Genomic DNA, 26,394 nt, shown 5'->3' with positions numbered 1-26,394 from the left:
TGATGTATGGGTGACACACACCCTGAGCATGGAGGTAGCCCAAGTTCTGAAAGAGCTGGTACATGTATACCTTGACATAGATGATAGCAATGGTCAACTTGGCCTTGGTAAAGTGGCAGACCACCTGGTACACTGTCTCAGGCACATATTCCAGCACCAGATTTAGGTAAACCTCATCTTTCTTCATGGAAAACATGGGGAAACAGAGAAGTCGCTCAGTCATGTCCGACTCTTTGCAACCCCGTGGACTGTAGCCCACCAGGCTCCTCCGTCCATGGAATTTTCCAGGCAAGCGTCCTGGAGTGGGTTGCCATTTCCTCCTCCAGCAGATCTTCCCAGCACAGGGATTGAACCCAGGTCTCCCGCATTGCAGGCAGATGCTTAACCATCTGAGCCACCAGGGAAGCAGTGACAGACTTAATTTTCTTGGGCTCCAAAATCACTGAAGATGGTGACTGTAGCCAAGAGATTAAAAGATGCTTGGTCCTTGGAAGAAAAGCTATGACAAAGCTAGATAGCATATTAAAAAGCAGAGATCACTTTGCCAACAAAGGTCTGTACAGTCAAAGCTATGGATGGCATCACCGATTCAATGGACATGAGTTTGAGCAAACTCTGGAAGACGGTGAAGGACAGGGAAGCCTGGTGTGCTGTAGTCCATGGGGTCACAAAGAATCAGACATGACTGAGTGACTGAACAACAATGGTTTTCCCAGTAGTCATGTACAGATGTGAGAGTTGGACCATAAAGAAGGCTGAGTGACCAAGAATTGATGCTTTCAAACTGCTAGTGGAGAAGAGTCTTGAGAGTCCCTTGAGCAGCAAGGAGATCAAACTAGTCAATCCTAAAGGAAATCAATTCTGAATATTCATTGGAAGGACTGATGCTGAAGCTCCAACACTTTGGTCACCTGTGGTAAAGAGCCAACTCACTGGAAAAGATCTTGAAGCTGAGAAAGACTGAGGGCAGGAGGAGAAGGGGGTGACAGAGAATGAGATGGGTGGATGGCATCACTGAATCAATGGACATGAGTTTGAACAAACTCCAGGAGATAGTGAAGGCCAGGGAAGCCTGGCATGCTTCCATGCAGTCCATGGGGTCACAAAGAGTTGGACATGACTTAGCAACTGAATAACATTTCTTCTCCCTTTTGAAATAGAAAAAGCATCTCAGCCTTGCAATATTGCAGTGATCTAGCTTACACATAATCTGCAGCTCTCAGTTCTTGAACCTCTTGTCCTGGAGAAACTTCCTGATGGCCACCAGTTCCCTGGTGTCTGCCAGCCATGCCTGGTACATGACCCCAAATGAGCCACTGCCAATCACTTTGATGTCTCTGTAAGCCGCTTCCTGGGAGCACTCTGGGCCTTGGCCTAGAGTGATTACCACTGTGGTCACCTTCCCACTGCTACTGCACTGTGACAACCATGTGTCCCAAGGTGTGCCTCAGAAATTTAATCACAGCGACTTCATCGGTGAGCTGTGTAGGTCTGATGCATTCTGGGAAACGGAGTCAAGTCATTCACTTAGCTTATTGGCTATATGCCCGATCCATTCCTTTTTAAAGCGTGTAGTAGGATAACGAGCTCAAGGCAAGCATTCAAAAATACTAGTTGTAACAATTATCATTTTGATAAAGCCAGAGTTCAACACTTAAGATGTGCTGAATTGTTTGGTGAATGAGTTAATTGGTAAGAATGATTGATAATACTCCAGTAGCTGATATCGATTATCAACTAATGATAACAAAAATTAAATTTCTTCATTTGCCACCTCATGCCTCTAAGCTTTAGAAAGCCTGTTCTAACCCAAGATACTTGTTTGTGTTCTTCTGTGGTTTTTTAAATATAAATTTATTTATTTAAATTGGAGGCTAATTACAGTATTGTATTGCTTTTGCCATACACTGACATGAATCCGCCATGGCTGTACATGTGTTCCCCATCCTGAATCCCCCTCCCACTTCCCTCCCTATCCCATCCCTCTGGGTCATCCCAGTGTACCAGCCCCGAGCATCCTGTATCATGCATTGAACCTGGACTGGTGATTTGTTTCACATATGATAATATACATGTTTCAATGCCATTCTCCCAAATCATCCCACCTTCACCCTTTCCCACAGAGTTCAAAAGACTGTTCTATACATCTGTGTCTCTTTTGCTGTCTCGCATACAGGGTTATTGTTACCATCTTTCTAAATTCCATATATATGTGTTACTATACTGTATTGGTGTTTTTCTTTCTGGCTTACTTTACTCTTTATAATAGGCTCCAGTTTCATCCACCTCATTAGAACTGATTCAAATGTATTCTTTTTAATGAGTGAGTAATATTCCATTGTGGATATGTACCACAGCTTTCTTATCCATTTGTCTGCTGATGGACATCTAGGTTGCTTCCATGTCCTGGCTATTATAAACAGTGCTGTGATGAACATTGGGGTACACGTGTCTCTTTCAATTCTGGTTTCCTTGGTGTGTATGCCCAGCTGCAGGATTGCTGGGTTGTATGGCAGTTCTATTTCCAGTTTTTTAAGGAATCTCCACACTGTTCTCCATAGTTGCTGTACTAGTTTGCATTCCCACCAACAGTGTAAGAGGGTTCCCTTTTCTCCACACCCTCTCCAGCATTTATTGCTTGTAGACTTTTGGATAACAGCCATTCTGACTGGTGTAAAATGGTACCTCATTGTGGTTTTGATTTGCATTTCTTTAATGATGAGTGATATCGAGCATCTTTTCATGTGTTTGTTAGCCATCTGTATGTCTTCTTTGGAGAAATGTCTGTTTAGTTCTTTGGCCCATTTTTTGATTGGGTCGTTTATTTTTCTGAAATTGAGCTGCAGGAGTTGCTTGTATATTTTTGAGATTAATTCTTTGTCAGTTGCTTCGCTTGCTATTATTTTCTCTCATTCTGAAAGCTGTCTTTTCACCTTGCTTATAGTTTTATTAACATTTAGTCAGTTGGAAAGATCTCAATACAATGATACTTTAATAGCCAGTTGGGGGTAAGGGGTATCACAGCTGCAGTTACTGCCAACTAAAGAATATGTGGAAATTCCCTAAGGGCAGCAGATAAATCAATATAATTGCTATTGCTAAGTCACTTCAGTCGTGTCCAACTCTGTGTGACCCCATAGACGGCAGCCCACCAGGCTTCCCCGTCCCTGGGATTCTCCAGGCAAGAACAATGGAGTGGGTTGCCATTTCCTTCTCCAATGCATGAAAGTGAAAACTGAAAGTGAAGTCGCTCAGTTGTGTCCGACCCTCAGCGACCCCATGGACTGCAGCCCACCAGGCTCCTCCATCCATGGGATTTTCCAGGCAAGAGTGCTCGAGTGGGGTGCCATTGCCTTCTCTGAAATCAATATAATAACTCTTACCTAAAGAACAACTACTACAGGATTGGATGTATAGTCTTAACTTCTTTGTCCCAACTCTGCATAAGAAAGGGCTTATTTTGCCATTTACTCATGGGTGTATGTATATGAAAGTTGACAGGAAACAAAGAGCAGTCTTTCTGATACAATTTTAATTACTGTATACAAATCTTAAAACCTAATATGTAGAGGAAAAACTGCACTGTAACATAGTTGCCTCAGGTACTGCATATTTTCGTAAGAGTTTAAAAAGCCAAAAATAGTATTGTTGCCTTTTTTTTTCCTTTGAAGGCATTATAAGATCCATGTTCACTGCCTATAACAGCATTTAGGAATGAAGCAGATAGAGCAATAAACAACAGACATAGCTGTATGACACCTCATGGCCCATGGGGCCTAAGTGCATTCACCAATTGATTTCACAACCTCCTACAAAGAGAATAGTTGTATTCCCTTTAAAGGTGAAGAAACTAAAATTTGTAGCTTGTAAATAGTGGCTCTGGGATTTGACCCCAGGTTTACACACCTCTGAAGTCTATGATTATACCATCCTTCAGTTAAATAAGATTGTGGTTGACATTCTACTTGCTGCTCCCCATGAGCCTGTGCTAAAATTTTTGAATTTGGCTAGGATTGTGCTGGAAAGTTAGTTCTGTTTAAGCTCACACTGACCTTTGTGCTCCTAGTGATTCATCTCTAGTGAACACTAGGTCGTGTGCAAGAGGTTACAAGGTCCAACCAATTCAGGATAGAAACCAATAGAATGACTTCCCTGGCAGTCCAGTGGTTAAGACTTCGCATTCCAGTGCAGAGGGATATGAGTTTGATCCCTGGTCAGAAACCTAAGTCCCCTCATACCTTGCAGCCAAAAAAATCAAAAGGTAAAACAGAAGCAATATTGTAACAAATTCAGTAAAGACTTTGTAAAGAAAGAAAAGAAACCAATGGAGACATTCTCCATCTCCCCATATTTTAGCTTGAAACAGATCCAAGAAGGCCACAAGTGATTTTTGCTTCTCCCATCAACAGGTGGAGTCTATTTCCCTAGCCCTTGAATCTGGGCGGGCCCTGTGACTCATGCTGACCAAATACCATGAGATTACCATGCAGTGAGGAAGCTCCAGCTATCTTCTCGGGGAGAGGAGCCACATGGAGGATCACCAATGCACCAGACATATAACTGTAGACATCCTGAACTTTCCAGGCATCCCAGACACCAACTAAAAGCAGCCAAAGGAGTGAGTTCAGCTGATGCCCTGTGGAGCAGAACTGCCCAGCTGAGCTGTGATCACTTAATTCCTGACCCATAGAGTCATATAAGTTGGGGGATTGTTTGTTATACCAAAATAGATAACAGAAACACAGGCAGATGATTCTGAGAGGCATTCTGCATGCTTTCCAGTGGTCCTGCTGGAATCGTGGTCATTCCTTTGTCCGCAGATGTGAATTTTATGACACAAATTTATAATGGCATTTCATTTTTTCTTCGTCATTCCTGCTTCCCGGGATCACCTCCCAAAGAAACTACATTCACCCAGGTCCTTTCTTTGGTGGAACTCAAACTAAGACACAGAACTTGTGCCCTTCCCACAATTTTTTCATGAAGTTTTAAAAGTTTTGATTTTTATGAAAATGATTTATCCATGTTCCGATTATATATGGCAACATCCAACCAATCATTTTTATTTCTAAAGCAAGGTGTTATCATGAACTTAAAAGCTGTATGAATAGACATACAGTCAGAAAAATTTCACTAATAGATTGTGGTCTAAAACTCTGCAGAAGTCATTCCAAATAAGAGAAAAAAATTAATTTTTCTGCCTTGTAAAAAGTTTGCAAGTGCTGTGCTGTGATTAGTTGCTCACTCATGTCCGACTCCTTGCGACCCCATGGACTGCAGCCAGCCAGGCTCCTCTGTCCATGGGGATTCTCCAGGCAAGAATACTGCCATACCCTCCTCCAGGGAATCTTCCCAACCCAGGGATCAAGCTGGGGTCTCCTGCATTGCCAGCAGATTTTTACCAGCTGAGTTACCAGGGAAGCCTAAAAATATTGCATGGTGGTGGTGGTTTATTTGCTCAGTCATGTCTGACTCTGCAACCCCATGGACTGTAGCCTGCCAAGCTCCTCTGTCCATGGGATTCTCCAGCCAAGAATACTGGAGTGGGTTGCCATTTCCTTCTCCAGGGGATCTTCCCCACCCAGGAATTGAACCTGGGTCTCCTGCACTGCAGGCAGATTCTTTACTGACTGAGCTATGAATGAAGCCCAAAATATTGCATAGAAACATTTAATTAATAACTCAAAAGGAATCTTTGTAAGTATGGTAAGCTAATTTTCTTCTTGACCATTCAACTTTCTTACTCTGAACTCTGAAAGTAAAAGCTCTTACTTTGAACTTTTAAAAAATAACTTTACTTTTTAAAATGGTTTTAGATTCCGGTGAATATTTACATAAGTTATATCTTCCATATCTTTATATAAATTAGAAATGATACCTTATGGGATCAGTAAAATACATAGCATTATTTAAACATTTCCTACAAAAGGGATATTTCTAGATGAGGAAAGACTAGACAATCATGACATATTGATTCTTCTGCATCTAGCTTCCATCCCTCTCCCCTGGGGAAAAATGAAACTCTGAATAATATTGTAAAGAGAAATAAACTATTTCACTTTCTAAAAAATATCTTGTCACTCTGAATAAACTTTTTCAGTTATAAGAACCCTGAACAAGAACCTAAATATCTGATCATTTGCATAGCACTTTTTACTGATCTTCAAAAGGGCACCCTCAGTGAAAAAGTAATTTATTTCCAATTTAATCATAAATTAAAAGATTAAAATGTTGTCATTGCAGCAGAGCGACAATATATCTGCTGAGTTCATGATTCTGAGCTTCTGAAGTTAGCCTGGGACTCACATCACACTTCATGACATTCAAGGCTTACTATTTCCATATCGCCTTTCACTTTTATTTTATTGCCGTTTTGACAAACACGTTCTAAGCACATGATTTTTTGACAATATATTTCCATTAGAAGCCAGATTCAACATGCCTCTTTGGGAGCATGCTGAAAGACCCAGAGCCACCCTCTGTGATACAATATGAAACTTGCACCTGTCTTTGAGTTGTTTTATAAATCATCAAAGGAAGAAACCTGACTCACTGGGTTAGCAGCAAGAACCTAGAGACAAAAAGTTCTAATCCTGGATTTCTCTAAGTAATTTGCCAGATACCTTCAGGTCAATAGTTTAATTTTCATGTAAACAGTTCTTCAATTCTGGTTTTATATATCCATGATTTTTCTCTGTCAAAGAGAAAATATGACCAAACTTTGTGTTGATGCTCATAAGCTTTCATAACCTTTCATAACAGATGCTTTCATAAGTGAACCTATACTTCCTTACTGACAATAATAATGCAATATTTGTGATAATGTGTATGAGGGGAGAGGCAGAATTCATTTGTAGCATGATAAAAGTCCTAGGGAGGTTTGTTTTGAACACAATTCCAGGAAGAATTAACCATGTCTATGATAATCTAAAGGCAGAGGTCTCTGTTGGGGAAGGGCCAGTGCTGGGCATAAACTGGAGATGTCGTAGATAGGATTTAAGCATCACAGGGATGTCTCGACTGGATAGAAAACCTTTAAGGGCTCTTCCATCCCAACATTCTATTTTGTTCATAGAATGCCAAAGTCAGCCTAGAAATGTTAATGAGAGTTATGGTTAGATTTTGAGGAAAAAAAGCATCTGAGTGTAGATGGTATTGTTTCAACTTAGTGATGCTGCCTTGTTACCCTGGGAAGATGTTGATGAGATTAGCCATGAACAACAGTCAGCTTGAGCTCACATGATAGTGGTAGCGTGAGGAAGTGAGAACACCAGGCTTCAAGTGAGAAAGTACATGGCATTTGCCAGCTAGAGAACCAGGACTGAACTGGGAGCTATCCAGTTTCCAACGTGCTAAGTATTCTCCAAACAAAAAGTATCTGATGCAATGAAGTTACTGGGACTAGTGTGTGGGGATGAAGGTTACCCCCTGGCTTGTTGGCATATCTTGTGTTACACCAAATCCACAATGCAAGTCCAGCAAATTCCTGTGTTCCAAGTCACTAGTCCAAATCCCTGGGGTGACAGCCTCCAGTGCCTATCATGAAAAGTATACCTTACTTAACAACTTGAAGATAAATTTTCAATTACCTTTTGCTGTTGTCCAACTCAGTCAGGTCTACTCATTCATTTGATCACCTAAGCCCTCTTTGAGTGCCTTGGTGGAAAGAGTAAGGTTCCTGGAACACACTGTAGGTGCAGAATAAATATTTTCAACTAATACTCTAATTCAAGTCCTACTTTTGTTGCTTCCTAGCTGTGTGACCTGGACACATCTTCCATTTTATGTAACCTTGCTCTACTAACCATCTTTTATTACTTCCTATGTGGTGGGCACTTTCCAAGTAATCAGATCATGAGTTCCTCACAAAAACTCTTTGAGGTAGGCACTTTAATTAACCCCATTTGACAGATGATGAAACTGAGGCAGAAAGATGCTTTGTAATTTGTTCAAGGTCACAGAGCACAGCTGAGATTTGAATCCAGGTGGTCTGGATCAGAGTCCAGCTCTAACCCATTCACTTCATTTCTTCTCCAACTAAGTCTGGCTTGGCTGCCTCTCAATTGGAGTCTCACTGTCCTTATCTGCAAAATGAAGGTTGACTCTATCACCCCACAGAATTGTTGTAATAATAATAAAAAAAAAAACCTGAGCATTCTACAAACACTATTAATAACTGTTATTTCACTTATTATTATCATCACCTATGCTGGTGGCTCAGTGATAAAGAATCTGCCTGCGAATGCAGGAGATGTGGGTTTAATCCCTGGGTTGGGAAGATTCCCTGAAGAAGAAAATGGCAACCCACCTCAGTATTTTTTTTTAATATAAATTTATTTATTTTAATTGGAGGTTAATTACTTTACAATATTGTATTGGTTTTGCCATACATCAATATGAATCCGCCACAGGTGTACATGTGTTCCCCATCCTGAACCCCCCTCCCTTCCACCTCAGTATTCTTATCCAGGAAATCCCATGAACAGAAGAGCCTGGAGGGCTACAATCCATGGGGTCACAAAAAGAGTAGGACATGACTCAGCAACTAAACAACACCAACAATCTGAAGCAAACAACTGAAATAAGTGGGCAAGGAATCAATTGGAAGTTCCATTATGAGCACAATGCTACTTTGCTCAAAAGCCAGAAAACCTGGTGACTTGGTTCAGGATTTCCATAAACCAAATTATTAACTATAGCAGAAACCTTGTTAGAATAAACCCAGAGGCAATGTGGCTACTGTCACCTAAGGTTTATCTTTCCCATTCCCCATCCACCTTTGGGTCTCAGCTTGCCTGACTATTTATCAACTCCCGAGAAAAGAAATTATTGACAATGCAAGCTGAGAATTGATCTGATGTTTATTCACACTTCAGCTTCTGTGCATGCATGCTCAGTCGCTTCAGTCCTGTCCGACTCTCTGTGACCCCGTGGACTGTAGCCCACCAGGCTCTTCTGTCCATGGGATTCTCCAGGCAAGAATACTGTAGTGGGTTGCCATTTCCTCCTCTAGAGGATTTTCCTGACCCAGGGGTCAAACTGGCATCTCCTGCATCTTCTGCACTGGCAGGTATATTCTTTTACCACTGAGCCACCTAGGAAGCCCTTCAGCTCCTAGGGATAGTATTAATTCGCCTGTTTCCACAAGTGTCCAGGTATACTGAAGGAAAACCGTGTTATTTATCTTGATCCATGGGGTCACCCAACTCAATTCATTTCCAATTCAGCCTTCTCCTCTTGTCCATCAGCATAAGATGTGTTGTATTTTGTCAATTTGCTTTTAGTTCTAATGGCTCCTAAAAATCTGTGGCTATTTAATAGCTCTAGTGTGATATGGCCAGGCAATTTTTCAAGATTGTAAGTACATTTTAAAGTCTCTGCCTATTCTGAAAAACAATCTTTTTAATAGCTTCTCTGCACTTGCTCCCAAAGCATACTAATCAGGACATGGAATTTCCACAGTAACCAGTCTCAGAAAATCCCAGGCTGGCTGTTGACTCCTCCATTGAATCTGATAGAGCTGTTACTACCTCCTTGTTGCATCCTCAAGGACAGCATTTAATACACATTAGGCTTGGGCCTACTACATAACTCTCTTCATTCACGTTTATGTTTTACTGAAAAGATGATGTAGTAACAATATTGATATATTTTCTCTAAAAGTCATCAACAGTATTCTTTTTTAAACTGATATTAAAGTTTGCATACCATAAAATTTACCCTTTTAAAGTGTACAGTTCAGAGGTTTGTGGTATATTCCTCAGGCTGTGCAAACACCACCTCTATCAAGGTCCAGAATGTTTTCATCCCTCCAAAAAGGAACCAGGTATCCATTAGCAGTCACTTCTCATCACACCTACTCCCAGCTTCTGGCAACCATTAACCTATTCTCTGTCTCTAGAGATTTGCCTAATCTAGACATTTCATATGAATAGAATCACACAATATATGGTCCTTTAACTAGCTTTTTTTACTTAGTATAATGTTTTCAAGGTTTATCTATGTTGTAGCAAATATTAGCACTCCAGGCCTTCTTATTGCTGAATAATCTTGCATTGCATAAATATATCATGTTTTGTTTGCCATTCATCTGTTGATAGACATTTGATTGTTTCCACCATTTTTGCCATGATGAACAATGCTGCTATGAACATTCACTTACAATCTTTGTGTACACGTATTTTCAGTTCTCTTTAGTAGATACCTAAAGGTAGAATTGCTGAGTAATATGGTCAATGTTTAACTTTTTGAGAAACTGCCAAAGTATTTTCAAAGCTGCTGTACCATTTTACATTCTCACCAGCAGTGTATGAGAGTTTCAATTTATCCACACCCTTATCAACACTTGATATTAACTTTTCTATTATAGCCATATGACTATATTGCCATATGAATTAGTATATCATTGTGGTTTTGATGTGTATTTCCCTAATAGCCAATGAAAACATCATTCTTTACTAGCTAACACAGTACCTAATTCCATTTCCACATATTCCTTTCCATTTTTGCCACATTGGAACATAGTTGCAGTTATAATCTCAGTTTCTTTATCATAAGCAATGGCCCAAAGAGAATGCAGTAAAATTTAGTCTAAGATATCATGCCTCAAAGGTGTGTCTCAGGATTTGAAGAATCACTGTCAAAACACAGCTTCCCTCAGTCATTGAATAGATTCTGATATGAAACACTGTCCCCTATGCAGGCTTAAAAAAATTACAATCTAGCTATGGAAAGCTGAGCTCACATTTGTGTAAATCATGAATTTGTCACGACATGTATGATAGTCAAAACGTATTTCTTTGGAGGTGACATCTGGTTAAGTTATAAAGTATGATGAAGTTTTCTCAGATATGGGACGAGGCAATCAAAAGCAGAATGAGGAGAGAAAAAAATCCCTGCAGAGACCTTTACATTAAATCATAAAATCCTGAACTGTATCATGAAGCTCAAGGCCCAGCCAGACTCATGCTTCTCCATCTTCCTACTCCTCTAGGTGCTCTCAGTTGGATTTTTCTAAGTTCTTGAAGCATATTATGACCCTCTTAATTACATACCATTCTATCTTTTCCCTTCTTTTTTGTTTGGCAAAAGCCTCCTTATTTATCTACTGGTTTCAGGTGAGACATCCCAGACCTCCTTAGTACTTGTATCAGCTTCCTATGGCTGCTGTAACAAATTATTACAAATGTCATGGCTTAAAACAACACTTATTCTCTTACAGTTCGGGAGATCAGAAGTCTCACTGGGCTAGGAGAAGGATGTTGGCAAAGCCACTGTCATTCTGTAGACTCTAAGGACAATCTGTTCCCTTGCCTTTTCCAGCTTCTAGAGGCTGCTGCATTCTTTGGGTCATGGCTACCCTCTCCATTTTCAAAGCCAGCAGTGTAGCATCTTTGAAATCAGTGTATGTGTCTGTCTGTCTGTCTCTGTATCTTTCTACATCTGTCTGTCTGTCTCTCTCTGGCTGATTCTATCCTCATATCTTCTTCTCTAACTCTGACCTTCCTGTCTCCTTCTTATAAGGATCCTTGTGATTACATTAGACTCACCCAGATAATCCAGTATCATTCCCCCATCTCAAGATACTTAACTTAATCACATCTGCAAAGTCTCTTTTGCCATATAAGGAAACATATCCATGGGTTCTAGGAATTAGGACATGGACATCCTGGGGGCGGACATTATTGTGTCCACCACAGTCCTCCTGTCATAATGCCATCGCATTCTGAGGAAGCGCAGCAATTTATTTATTGGGAACGATTGCTTTCACAAAGGGGTAAGCATCTTGTAGGGCCATGCCTGTTTATTCCACAAACTTCCAGTGTTTAGGGCACAGCCGGCACTTGACAAGCAATTTAATGACGACCTGGCTGAGTGGCTAGTTTGCTTTTGTTGGATGAAAATTCCTAGGGAAAGGGGAGGAGGTCAGCTAAGATTATAGTGTAAAAGGCTTTGAAATGACTGGCTAAGCAGTTTGGATTTCATTCTGTACACACTAAGTCCCAGCAAAGGTTTTTACTCAGGCAGTTAATGTGATTACAATTGTTTCTTTGGTATAGAAGGCCCATAAGCCAGATGGGAAGAGGGGAAAACTGAAGGCAGGGTGACCAAGCAGGAGGTCACAGAAAATGAGGACCCAAACTAGGCAGCGGCAATGAGAAGGAACAGCTGGAGAGAGATGTAAGAACTTGGATACATTCCTCTTCAAATCCTTTCAAGCATGGAGCAAATGAGAAATAAACACAACAGGATTTGATAACTTATTGGAGACGACAGGAGGGAAAAAAAAGAGGGGGAAAACTGAAGACATTTCTGGCCTGGTAAAACTAAACTGGCCTAAGAATGGTGACACCAACCAAGAATAAGAAATATGGAAAGTGAAGTGTGCTCAAAGAAAAGGGGATTGATTTGTTCCACTTCAGACCAGGAGGAGTCCAGTGGGCATCGTGAGCAGATGTCTTGCAAGAAATTGGTATAGATGTTAGATGCTCAAGCACACAGAACTATGAGTGTCCCCAAGAGGGATAATGATTGAAGTCACAAAAGTGAATGAGATCATCAAGGCAGAATGACCTGAAGGAAACACACAGGACTGTGGGGATGTGTGAGTGACAAGCACAGAAACAGAAGAGCAGGAGGAGACACTACAGACTGAGAATCAGGCAGTGGGGAGGGACCCGGGACTCCTCTGGGCATAGTGGGGAGGGGAGAGGGGGTAGTGGGGGTGGGCAGAACAGTGCTGTCACTTCTGCCCAGAAGTTCAGCCAAATGAGGTCTAAGAAAGTCATGGGATTTGGGCAACGTTGAGTAAATTGTTTCATTAAGTAATGGGGCTAGAAAAAAAGGATTGCCAGAGTTCTAGATTTTCATGGTTGCTTACTTTTTCCAGAAGTTTTGCAGTTCGTATTGAGAGTCAAGGAGGATTTCAGGGTGGTTCTGCCCTCAACTTGTCTGAGTTTGAACTTAACTCTTTCAATCCCTGTCTTTAACTAGAAAGTAAGGAGGCTGCAACTAGATGCTACCTAAGGTCCTTTCAGAGTCTAAAATATGCTCTTGCCAATCGTCAAATTCCAAAATCCCAGTGAAAGTTCAGTTCAATCTCAGAAGAACTTGTCTTAATATTATCCTCTATTCAAGTTAAAAATTACCTTAGAAATGAAATGAATTCTAGCAGAGAAATAATCCAAGAGAAAGCACATGAAAAGTGAATATTTTCCCAAGTTATAAATTCTTAGGGCATTATGCTGCTTTCAGACATCAGTTCAGTTTAATTCAGTCTCTCAGTCATGTCTGACTCTTTGCAACCCCATGGATTGTAGCACACCAGGCTTCTCTGTCCATCACAAACTCCCAGAGCTTCCCAGATATCACAAACTCATGCCATTGAGTCGGTGATGCCATTCAACCATCTCATCCTCTGCCGTCCCCTTCTCCTCCTGCCTTCAATCTTACCCAGCATCAGGGTCTTTTCCAGTGAGTCAGTTCTTCCCATCAGGTGGCCAAAGTATCAGAGCTTCAGCTTCAGCATCAGTCCTTCCAATGAATATTCAGGACTGATTTCCTTTAGGATTGACTGGTTGGATCTCCTTGCAATCCAAGGGATGTGTGTTCCGTGTGTGGCTCTCTTAGAAGTGGCGGGCGGGGGGGGGGCGCGGTCCAGATGGTAAGAGAGGCGTGCCTGTTTCCCCCCTCTTGTTGGGGGCCAGGTGCTGCCTCGTCCGTGGTTGTCCTCACCACCTGCCATGGGGAACTGACTTTTTGGCGGGGCACATGCCTCATGGCCCCTCCCCACTTGTGGGGGTTGCACGTGGGTGTGGGAGCAATCGTGGTGGGCTGGGGTGTGTGAAGGGGGGCCGTTGGGCTTCTCGCACACACCCCCCATCCAGAGACCAACAGATTTCAGACATAATTCCTTGTAAAATGCCCTTTGTCAATATCCTGTTTGAAGCTGCCTTACTCTAATTACTTCCTCTTTCGACATGGGTGAACCTCCATTTTTAATCACAGTATTCCTCTCTGCCATGTTTTAACTTTTAATACCAGTTTTCGTCATTACATCTTTACAATTCAATTCTTTCTTACATATATGCTTAGATACCCCATATTTTTTCCCTATCTTCATTACCTTTTAAAACGGTATTTTTCCCAGTTCAAAGCCTTGGTTGACATATACCAGGGAAGAAGAAGAAATGACAGAGTAAAGCCAGAAATATGAGAGAAAATGGTACCAGAAAGCAAAACTGAGAATTCAGGTTTTTTTTATAAAGTAGTACATTATATAGGGTTTCTCAGTCTCGGGGCTATTGAAAACTGGAGCAGGAGAATGATTTGTTGCGGCAGTCTCTCCTGTGTAGTGTAGAATGATTAGCAGCATCCCAGGTCTCTACCCATCATGCTGGTAACACATGTTCCCAGCCTCAGCACTGGCAATCAAAAATGTCAACAGGCATTGCCATGTAGTCATGTATCATCAAGAAGGCTGGGTGCCAAAGAATTGATGCTTTTGAACTGTGGGGTTGGAGAAGAGTCTTGAGAGTCCCTTGGACTGTGAGGAGATCCAACCAGTCAATCCTAAAGGAAATCAACCCTGAATATTCATTGGAAGGACTGATGCTGAAGCTGAAGCTCCAATTACTTGGTCATCTGACATGAAGAGCCAACTCACTGGAAAAGACCCTGATGCTGGGAAAGACTGAGGGAGGAGGAGAAGGGGACAACAAAGGATGAGATGGTTGGATGGCATCATCGACTCAATGGACATGAGTTTGAGCAAACTCTGAGAGATACTGAAGGCCAGGGAAGCCTAGTGTGCTGCAGTCCATGGGATCGCAAAGAGTCAGATATGACTGAACAACTGCCAGATACATCCAGGCTGCAAACCTACCCTTTGGTTGAAAACCACTGGTTTATTGAGACCAAACTATTCAACGTAGCTCAATAGTGCAAGAAAACAATTTGGTAAAGTGGAAAAGTAAGAAATATAGAAGTGCTATGTTTCTATGCCAACTCCCATTTATTTGTAGGATGCTTGGCATGGTTACCCCATGCTTATCTCCTTTGAGTATCTGTCCTCCTGCTTGTTTCATTCTATTGATGCATGCCCCCCACAAACACTAGAGTGATCTCTCTAAAACACATATTGAATCATCTTACACACCCATACTTAAAAATCACCAATTACCCCATTCTCCACCACAGGGTTTCTCAGCCTGGGCACTCTTGACATTGAGGTAACTGAGATAATTCTCTGTTATGGGTGGTGTCCTGTGCACTGTAGAGTGTTTAGCAGCAGCCCTGGATTCTTCCCAGCTAGATGCAACTAGCACCTTCCCTCCTAGTAGGCAGAAGAATGTCCCACCAAAGATATCTACGTCCTACTCTCTGGAATGGGTGAATATGTTAGTGTACATGGCAAGTTGGAATTAAGGCTGCAGATAGAATTAACGGTTGCTAATCAACCAACTTTAAAGCAATGAGATTACCTTGGATGATCCAGGTGAGACCTATGTAATCGCAAGTATCCTTAAGATTGTCTGAGGAAGAAAAAACTAGAACACAGCTGGCATTAAAGATGGGGGAATGGGGACACTGGAAAAGTAAAGGAAACAGACCCTAGAGCCTTCAGAAGGAACGTGGCCCTGCCAACACCTTGACTTTAATCAAAGGGGACCTATTTCAGACTTCTGACCTCTACAAGTATAAGATAAGAAATTCGTATTGCTCTAACCCATACATTTGGGGTAATTTGTTATAACCACAAAATGAAGTTAATACATCACCACCCCCAGTTATGACAACCAAAACTATCTTCAGACATTGCTAAATGTCCCCTGGGAACAAAGTTGCCTCCAGGTTGAGAACTACTGTTCTTTGAAATGCAGAGTCCAAACTCCTACCCCACCTGTTGAATGCTAGTGTCTAACATACAGTGAGATATAGCCTATGCTCCAGGCACACCAAACTTCTAACTTCAAAAACATCCTTTCACTTCCCTGCAGATTTGATGCCAAAGGCTGTCTTGGAAGATGGGCAATGTGCTTTGGCCTTTCTGCCATTTTTATCCAAGCCCATAGATAGTTATTATGCCCTGGAGGAGGGCATGGCAATCCACTCCAGTATTCTTACCTGAAGAATCTCCATGGACAGAGGTGCCTGGTGGGCTACAGTCCACTGGATCACGAACAGAGACGACTGAGCGACTAAGCACAGCACAGCATGCCTCCAAGCATGTGTCTCACTTCTGGTTTCATTAGGTTGTTATACTAAAAACCATGTGGTTGCTACATATATTAAACTTCAGATATCTTAACCTCCTCCTCCAAACAAACTATTGCACTTAAGCTCTTCTAAGTCCTCTTTGATGGAAACTCTGGCATCACCAGCACACCTGTGCCTTTGCACGTCCATTCCTTCCTGTTTCATCAAGGAATCACTTCCCTTCTTCTTCTGATAAATGACAATCACCCTTGAAGAACAAGTTCAAGTGTTGTCTGCACAGTGAAGTTTTCTAAGACTCCCCAAAGCACTGTGAATCACATTCCCCAGTCCCTCACTGTGCTGACCCTTCTGCACTGCAGCTATTGGTTGAGTCATCCGTGCTCCTCCTTAGATTGTAAGCTCTTTAATGGGTGAAGCCATAATTTAGCATCTCTTCATTCCTGGTACATAGAGAAATGCTTGTGCTCAAGAAGTTCTTGTGGTGTGAATGAAGAAAAAAGAATTCATGGATAAAGGCTGGCAAACTCTATGTCAGCTCAGCTCTGATCCAAAATAATTAGAACCCCAGGGTTAGAATGAGACCTTACTCCCTTGTTTGTGATCAGAGTAAAGGACAGAACCTGGCTGCTAAGAACAAAGCTGAGAAATGTGCACCAACTGTATCACCATGTACCATTTATCCCTTTCTCTTCTCCCATTTTCTACTCAATAGATATTCTACCCAGCATGTCCATGATTCAAATTTTGTTAGAGTAATCCTAAAACACATAGTAAGGAAATACTGAGTTGTAGCTGACTTTGTCTAACACCTCGTTTTAAGCCATAAAAGTGCCATTTGTGAGCTCTGAATGAGCAGAAGGCATAGAGCTACAGGCATTTAAGAGAGTTTTGGGAGCAGGAGCCATTGTTTGAACAATTTAGTTTAAAACCGGAAAATCTGTTTGAAGAACTAACTAGAGATGGATGTGATCCATTACTGGCTACATCTGAATGAAGGTGAATTCTCATGTTTGCCCATGGATTCAATGGAAGAGAAGCTGAAAGTTGAATAAACTATAAGAGATCCATGGAATCTGCAGGCAAGACTCAGGAGGGATCTACATGGTTTTGGAATCGGAAGAAGACCCCAAAAGGAAACTTTCTAACAGCTGAAAGCACTTCTGTGGGCAGTCAAGATGGCCATCCTGTGGGCTACATTCAACTCACTGGTGTTGGACTTCTCAACTGGAGCAATTTTGACCCCCAGAAGACATTCAGCAGTGTCTGCAGACATTTTTCAGTGTCATACTGGTGGGGAGGGGTGCTATTGGCACCTAGTGGGTAGAGGCCCAGGATGCTGCTGAACATCCTACAATGCACAGGACAGTGTCCAGAGCAAAGAGTCACTCAGCCACAACTGTCAATAGTGCAGAGGCAGAGAAACCCCAAGACAGAGCGACCAGGAGAAGCATAAGAACCAAGTCTGTACGATCCAAATCTCCTTTCCAGGGCCCATGAGTAACCTTGCAAGGTGCTCACATGCTGGACTTTTGACATCATTAGTAAAGATTCTCTTTTAGGACAAAGGACCCAGCTTGCTTACAAGTGAGAAGGACAAGCAGTGCTCAATAGGATGAACTTCCTTGGTTTCTGAGAGGGTTCCAAGGCATTAAACCTTTGAAAGGTAATCCAGGCCATTAAGTTCCAGACCCTGGGGTTAAGTTAGGATATCTGGGACTCAAACAAAATCAGCCTTGGACTTTCATGCCAGGATTCTAACCAATCATTCCACGTTTGCCTCAAGACTAAAGGGATTACATACACACACACACACACACACACACACGAACATTTTATGAAAAAAAAATTTGTTCTTTTGTTAGATGGCTATGTACTTAGTTTTAACCACTACAAAAGAGATGAAAGTCATGGTAGGTGAGCCTGAAGACTGCCTGTACACTGCATAGAACAGTTTCAAGCCACCCAGTATTGCTGAAGTTCAGATATTTGTCCATTGATGATGAGATTTTAATGGATAAGAAGAAAATTTCTGTTGTGATTATTCACAGTAGATTGCCTTTTGATCATAATAGTGACAAACAGCATCTGCATACTATATTCCAAGTACATACAATTGCAAAGAAAAGCAGACACATTCTTAATGATGCAGTTGGTTTAAACGTGAATGTCAGTGACTACCCAATCCAAGAACTTGGCTTGCTTTTTGCATTTCTTTCTCTTTCAACTCCTACAGGCTAATCTGCTAGTGTGTGCTTCTGATGTAGAGTAGGAATCCAGGCTCCTCTAAAGACCAACAGAAATTCAGCATTTAGATTCTTGACCCTATTTCTAATGCTGAGTTCTTTGGTTTGGAGAGAATCTCTCCCTCTCCTATTTGACTTTTCTTTCTACTATCTACCTTCCTCAAGAAAATGGGCAGGACAGTCAACAGTGTTTGTTAGGATTTGTAATCCATGCTCCCCGCCCAACACCAGCAGTTATTTTTGACACAGTAACTAATATTTTACTAACAAATGATGCAAATATTTCTGCTAAATATTGAATTTTCTAAGGAGGTCTGATAAAAGCCAAAATTTCATAGTTGTCTCATGTTAAGATAGCAAGGTATACTGTTGGACACTACTTTCCAACTGTTTTTCTTGGTTGTGTTTTCTTCCTTTAGTCTAAATCTCCACCAATTACATGGTGTTGCACTCCATTTCTGTAATTCTAACTGTACTTTAAAATATTTAATTACAATGGATGGAATCTCCCCTTATGGAAACAGACCCAAGGCAAATCTATAGAGTCTGTGAACTGAACAAGAGTTGTTCATTTTTAAAACAACTAGTATTTACTCTCTAAAAGCATGCAGCGTTCCAAGTACACATCAACCACAGTTTCCTATTACTTCTGTTCTCCATTCTTTTTAACCAGCAAACATTTTTAAAAGTACCAGTAGCTCCCTCTGAGTCCCTTATTTGCTAATGATTCTTGAGTCATGTAGCTAGTGAAATAACTACAAGTTGCCCTTAGTGGAACTGGGGCATATTTCCATGATCTTTGATAGCCTTAAGCAGAGATTTTTTTTTATCCAGGATTAAACTAGTGCTTAATACCATAGATCTCTGATATTAAACCTTTATGGAGAAGAAAAAATCAAAACTAGAGAATTCTAGTAGTAGCTACATCCCCAAACACACAGACCTACACACACATACCGACACCACCTTCAAGAATAATGTTCCCCAATTCTCTGTAAAATAATCACATGGCAGAAGTATTTCAAAATATGATTTCCTCCAATCCTGACAAACAGCTTAGAACTAGACCATTTGGAGTTCCAAAAAATATCAATATTGGGTGAAGGGATAAGTGACCCTTTGAAATCACTTGCCGCACAGAAAGCATCTCTTCCTCAGCTCCTACCACTGCTCCGAGAGGAGCCAAGGAGTCCTAACAAGACACATGCGGGTGGCCACTAGGGACGTCCCATTTCCAGACACCATTTCACCAGCCACAGAGGAACAGCCACACCAGGAAAGCCCCTCAGAGGTGCTCTGGCTGTGTAAACGAGAAGTAATTAAAGAACTGCCCAGGTGGCCAGCCTTGGGCCACGAGGACACGCAGCACCGGACCCTACCTCGGACTTCCACACGACATAGGGTTGGCTGTGGCTGTCGGGTGGGGACTGGAACTTTCTCTGCTGGAGCCACCTTCTGGGAGAAGCGAAGATGCCGTTGGGGCCTCCCCCGGAAGAGCAAAGGATGGCGCTGCGACCGCTGCCTGGCCCGGCTAGGACCGAAGGCAGGTCCCACACCATGCTCTTCTTGAGTCCGCTGCGACCCAGGGGGACCTCATAGTCAAAGTGGAAGCTGCCAGACGGCGACTTCTCCTGCGGGGTGCTGGGTGTGGAGAAGGACGAGCAGAGGGGTCTAGGGGGTGGGAGGCGGTTGGCCCGAGGAGGTGGGCCCCGGGAAGAGAACGCCGAGCGAGGGCTAAGACCCTCGGCCAGGGACAGCGGGGAGCAGAGGCGGCCCCCGCTGGTCCCCCGCGAGCCGCCCTCTGCGCCCGCCTCGCCCCCATAGCCGCCGATCAGAGCCGGGTCCAGGCTGCGGGTCTGGCGCAGCTTCCTCTTGGAGAAGCCCTTGGCAGAAGCCGCGCTGCCCGAGGCCGGCGAGGAGCAGGAGAAGACACTGTGGAGCAGGCTCTGCGCGGACATCTCGGCGGGCTGTGCCTGAGGTACACCCTCTTCCAGCTCTCGGAACTGCTAGCGATTTGGGGACCAGGAAGCAAGGGGGCTCAGGCGAGGCTGCCAGGCGGCGTCGGCCCGAGGCTCGCCGAGGGCGGTAGAGGGCAGTTCCCGGCTCACGCGCCACCAGCGCGCTCCAAGTGCCCCGGTGGGGGCAGAAGCAGGAGATCCATCACCAGCCTTCTAGGAAAAGGGGTGGGGAGGGAGGACTCCTTCGGTGGCGAGAACCTTCCCGCAGAGCCTAAGTCCTGAAGAGGGTAAGGAAGAAGAGGAAGGTCAGGCGCTCGCTGGGTTCCCAGCTCCGGCGGCCAGCGCCACTCCCCCTTCCCAGCTGAGGCAGGAGACGCCGCGCTCGGGCTCTCTGGCTCTGGACAGCCTCGAAGTCTCCAGCAAGCTCCTCCTCGCGCCCTAAGGACGGTCCCGAGGGCTGAGGAGGAGGCCTCCTGGGCGTGCGCCCAGGGCGCGTCCCTCACTCTCCGCTGTGAGAGGGACTTCCTCCCGCGCTGGAGCTGGGCACCCGATCTGCGCCCCAGGGCACCGTCGCCGTATCCGGGCCCCTGAAGCTACGCGTCTCGCCACCACTTGGCTGCTGCGCCCACTCCTCTGACTGGCTAGGCGCAAGAGTGTCTCCAAGCTTCAGGCTCCCCTGAGGTGCTAGTTTCTCGCTACAAAGTGGGGACACGGAGCGCGCAGCGCCCAGGGCCTTCCAAGGGCTGAGTGGCTACGGTGGGAGAGAATTCCTGGCTGCGCTCAGGGAGCTAAGGGAAGAACCCCAGTGTCGGCTGTCCATGACCCGCCGGAGAGGGAATCTTAATATTCTCAACCCAGCCTTGGGCCCAGGGCTGGCTCGGGGATGTCCCCGCACGCTCGCGCTAGAGGCAGCGCGAAGAGGGCGGCCCGGACGGGTAGGGTGGGAGAGAAGCCAGGTCTGGAGCTGGGGCGGAGCCAGAAGTAGGAGAAAGCAGAACGTGGAGTTTTCCAGGCGCCAAACCTGGGAGCGGCGCAGAGCGAGGAGCGCTGCTCACCACTGATACCGAGTCTCCTGGGGAGAAAGCCCTGAGGACGGAAGTGCGGACCTTCTCCCCGGTCTCCCCTCCCCCAGATCGAAGGGGGCGCCAGCTCCACTCACGTTTCTGGAAAGGAAAGGAAGTGTCAGATTGCACCCCACCCACTGGTGTCAGATGGGCAGCCCAAGACGGCTGCTCTGAAGTTGGAGTTAAATCTCCTGCCTTCCTCCCCCCGCCCCACCCTGCTGTTTTTGTTTTTAAAAAGGAAGGATAGAGATTCAGTTCAAATGCAGTGGCTGCCAATGAATGGGCTGGAGATGGGGACCTACTAAGAAAACTGGGGGATGGCGAGGGGTCCTCGCCGTGTAAGGGTCGCGCAGTAACTGTACTCGAGGAGGAGGGGTTAGTGGGGCCGAGCAGGCGGCAGACGCCCCGCGCAGCTTCAGCCCACAGGCTGCGGGGATTGGCGCTTAGAAAGCGAGCAATCTCCGAGAGAGTTCGGTTGTGGGACGCCTCTGGGTGCAGAGCGCTGCGGCCACATTCCTGGGAAGCTGGAAAACGCTGGCGATGTCCATGTTCCCTGTTGAAAACAAGTCTGGGAGCACCTTAGAATATAAAGTTCAAAGTCTCGCCTGCTTCTACGAGGCTTCTATGTTTCTGACCTAACATGTTTTGTAACGCATCTCACAATCATCTCAGCAGGGGAACAGAGAAAACGTTGGAAATGCCTGAGTACTTTAACTGTGTTCTTGTTGTGCCTTCTTTTACCCCTTCTGGATAAAGAGGATTTTAGGCAAATAAGAAGGTGGCTTTCCTTTACCGTTACTTTTTATTAAAGAACAGAAGTTTACTATGAACTTATAAATGCAAGTGTTTGACACAAACATTCGCCTTCTGTTGTGTATCATATCAGAATTGTCCGACATGGATTTTGGAAAGCTTGTTTTACGCCCAGTAAAATTTTCAGGGGAAAATTTAATGTCTTTCTTGTCTTAAAAAGTGTGTTAAACAGTCTTAGGTGTTTGACTGTCTAGTAAGGGTCACGTCATGAAATCTAATTAACAGAAGAATTCAATGCTTCCACAAAGGGCTTCATTCGGACCCCAGGATCTCTGATGTACCCACTTTTGTAAATGCAGCGGGACTCACTGCGCTCAGGGAGTTCCCTCCGGTAGCATTATGATCCATCTGCCACCACAAGACAAAGTGAGAAACTAATTTCCTATCACCCTCCCTGCCACCCAGGTCTTCTCACCCTGAAACCCACCCAGGTCTTCTCTCCAGTGGCCTTTGATTAGGTGTGCTGTGGAGAGCCATAGCCTTTAAAATTGCTGACTTTCCTGCCTGACTACACACATCAAATTACATGTAGGGGATTGTTGTCATTTGCTTTCTTCCCTCCTCAAACAAATCCCAGAAGACAGAAAAGACGGAGGGTCTTGCCTGACCTTTCCTTAGTTCACAATATCATGTAACTTGTCACTAGCAAAGAAAACAATGTCTGCCATTTGGATACCCATGCATGGAACTGTTTATGCTTTGTTGGATTTTGGCATTTGGAGTACATGGTTAGCAAAGTCACACTTCACAGGATTACTTACAATTCCAGTGGTTGGGCAAATGTAGTTTATAATTCATATATGTTAAATATTTCTCTAACCACAAAAGATAACCATGGGGTTGAAAATGCAACCTTGCCACAATGATGTAGGGCTAATAAGAATACTGGCCAGGCACAAAGTCATACAGGCTTGGTCATGGATGCTGGGGAGCCAATGAGCAGAGAGACTCTTCTATTGCCACTTCAGGCTTAGAGCAGAAGCATCCAATTCATTCATCATCTTGTTTTCAACAGGTCCTGACTCCATCAACCTAGAGCTTGCCTCAGCATAAGGAAACAATGAACAAATTGTTTTAAATATCCATAAAATTAAGCCCTGGCTCCCTTTTAAAAACCTGGTGTAAGTATATGAGTTTTTAAAACACATGGGGAAAACGTAATGGCACTTCTGGAAAGAAAGGTTTTATAAGATTGTTTGGATTTTTTAAATGATTTTTTTTAAGTATTGTGATTTCCAATCTGACTGCTATTAGTCTTATTTTGCAGTCATTGTGGTGCATGGCTTTTTCATTCATTCTCAGTTAAGGCATCCTATTTTACTGTTGTTTGTTATATAATCCCTTTTGCTTAGACAGACCCAGTTCACATTGGCATTTCTGATTGACTGCCATTTTATGCCAGGCTTGATTAAGGAAGATCTGGGTTTCATTTACCAATTTAAAAAATGACTGGTTTTGTTATATTGATCCCCAGAATCTTTCTTACAATTCATTAGCCTGCTTCAGAAGCAATATAACTGAAAGCCTAGAAAGAAATAGTTTTGAATACAAGCCTTGCATGCTGTAGTCCATGGGGTCACAAAGAATGAGACACAACTGAGCGACTGAACAACAACTTTAAAAATCAAGTCTCTGAAACTTTGCTCATTTATTAGGGCATTTAATGTTGAGAAGTAGTGTCTGTATTTGTTTGGGGTTTTGTTTTTTCCTCAGAGTTGAAGTTAATCAAAGCCTTAGGATACCTTTTATTGAAGGGCAGAACAGTGTGTTCACTATTATAATTATCCTAGAAATCATGATAAAAAATATATCTATTCCATCTGATCATGGCACAAGAATATTCTAATGAAAGTTCTAGAGACCTTGGTCTGAACATCAAGCTATCCTCTTATCAAGGATCCTTGAAAATGTATCAGTGTTCTTTCTATTCCCTTGAGACACTGTTCTACAAACATACTTCTTATTACCAAGGAATATATTCTGTTAAACCTAAATTTCCCTTTTCTTAACTTTATCCCTTGAAATTTTTCTTATCTCCAGCCAAGATTCCTCTTTCCCCTTGGTGTCTAGACCCTCAAGCTATCTGTAGATTTATATCATGCCCCTTGGGTCTGACTTTGTGGTTTGGCTACACTATAAAGTTCATATTTTGCTTTAAAACCATCATTGTAGATGATCTCCTCTGGACACCCTCCAGTTGCTTATTTCTTTTCCGTGCTGAGGTCCAATATTCCAGGTTAGGGCATCCTATTTTACCCTTGTTTGTTATAAAATCCCATTGCTTATATAGTCCCAAATCACATTGAACTTCCTGATTTACTGCCATATAATATTTCAGACTTCTATCTGATTGGCTTCCAATAAGTCTTAAGCAGCATCAGTGATTTTTGTTTCATCCTGCCTGTGCCTCTCAAACTGACTGTGATTCCTCTGATATCATTTCTACATTCTTAGTGGCACCTAGGGTAAACAGTTCACAGTATCTGACTATCCCATAGAAGTCAAAGGTTCTAACTCCAAGCTCCTGAAATATGAAAAGAAGGACATGATTTTAATCTGTATGACATGGAATATATCAGAAACAGGTGAAGAACTTTTACAGACCTTAAGAATTCTAATTAAATAGTCATACTACCCCATGCCTAAAATTCTTCTTGATTTTAAGCTAGGATTTTTTTCTTTTTTGCAGCTGAAGCAAGAGTGGTTTTTTAAAATTCATATTCTAGGATCTCCCTGAATGAATATAATATTTAAGAACTTAAACTACAAATGATGGATGTCAGTGGAAATAAATCTTGTTTTGCAGGATAATCTTAATGGGTAATATCAGCAAAAACTCACTTTGTTAAACACCAACCCAGCACTGAGGAACAATGATCATTTTCAAAAGATGGAAATGGTATCATAGTTATTCTCTAGATAGTGAATATAACGATTTACAGGATAAAACGGTATTTGAGAGATTGAGTCCTAACTGGTACTGTGAGGTGAAAAGACTAAGATATAAGTTTGACTCTCTACCTTAAATGACAATTTAATATTATAATACCAAAAGAGATATCCAGAAAAAATATTATGCAAACACTAAAGGGAAAAAGCACAAAGCACCAAACATGTCCATATGATCTGGTAACTTAAATTTAGTGTTATATTCAAGATTATCTACTCAGCTTGCTCCTAACCCTTTAATCAATTGTTATTATAACAATATAAGAACAAATAATAGTTGTTGGAACTTGCTATGCGGCAGGCACTGGGGTGAAATTATGCATGTACTATCCAGATCAATAGATACACACACCCACAGCTATAATAGTTAACCCCCAGTTCTACAGATGAAGGAAATAAGATCTAGAAGCATCTAACTCCCTAGTTCAGTGGCAGAGCTAGTACTCAGATCCATGTGATCTAACCTCAACTACTAACTCTTGCAGGACTAGAATTGCAGATTAAGAAGCTGTTCAATTTGGAAGTGCTTTGGGACCATTTCTGGATGCATTTCAATTTGTTGATTTCTTATCTAGCTGGGTGACCTTGAGCACATCACTTTACAATTTTCATCCTCACTTGCCAGTCTACAAAATCATGTTCACTTCAAAAGGCTGAGTATAGCCTCCAATTAAAATAAATAAATTTAAATTTAAAAAATTTTAAAAAAGGCTGAGTATGAGTAAAGAACCTAATGTATGCAGCGTGCCTAGCATAGAGCATCCTGGAGAGAACAGAGTGATGAGAGTGTACTACTATCTATACAAAATCAATATTTTTTAATTACTTGATGAATCCAGCTATACTGAAGGACCATCCCTAATGTGAGTTCACCTGGTCTTACACTCAAAGGATCTACTCAAACCTTTCTAATTTGCTAATGAAACCTTTGTTTAAAACTCTTAGAAAAAGACTCATAGTCAACCCAGTGAAGAGTCTGGCTGGGATTTTCATCTCCCTCTCCAAGTTTTAGAGGTGTTGTCAATATCAACTAAATAATACCAATATGGTCTTTCAAGGCAGGGCACTTTTTAAGTTAAGTGAAAGACAGTTTGGGTTTCTATATATTCAGAGCAGAGTGTAGAAAATTCTTTGCCCTCATTTATATAC

General features: G+C 42.7%; 1 protein-coding gene across 2 annotated transcripts in view; it reads right to left on the bottom strand.

Annotated features, from left to right (window-relative positions):
* The window catches only part of ARHGAP6 (Rho GTPase activating protein 6), a 546,996-nt gene extending 526,170 nt beyond the window's left edge, over nucleotides 1-20,826 (bottom strand). The window contains exon 1 of one of the 2 annotated variants that reach the window (XM_040266467.1): nucleotides 19,841-20,826. In XM_040266467.1, the coding sequence (XP_040122401.1) occupies nucleotides 19,841-20,419 (579 nt within the window). In that variant the 5' untranslated portion in view covers nucleotides 20,420-20,826. The remainder of the gene's footprint in view (nucleotides 1-19,840) is intronic. The other variant, XM_040266468.1, reaches the window with a different exon arrangement.
* Between the last annotated feature and the right edge of the window lie 5,568 nt (nucleotides 20,827-26,394).

This window comes from Oryx dammah, unplaced genomic scaffold (genome assembly GCF_014754425.2).
Source record: "Oryx dammah isolate SB20612 unplaced genomic scaffold, SCBI_Odam_1.1 HiC_scaffold_23, whole genome shotgun sequence".
Taxonomy (NCBI): domain Eukaryota; kingdom Metazoa; phylum Chordata; class Mammalia; order Artiodactyla; family Bovidae; genus Oryx; species Oryx dammah.
The sequence above is the reverse complement of the archived record's forward strand: the minus strand, read 5'-3'. Positions and strand labels throughout refer to the sequence as shown.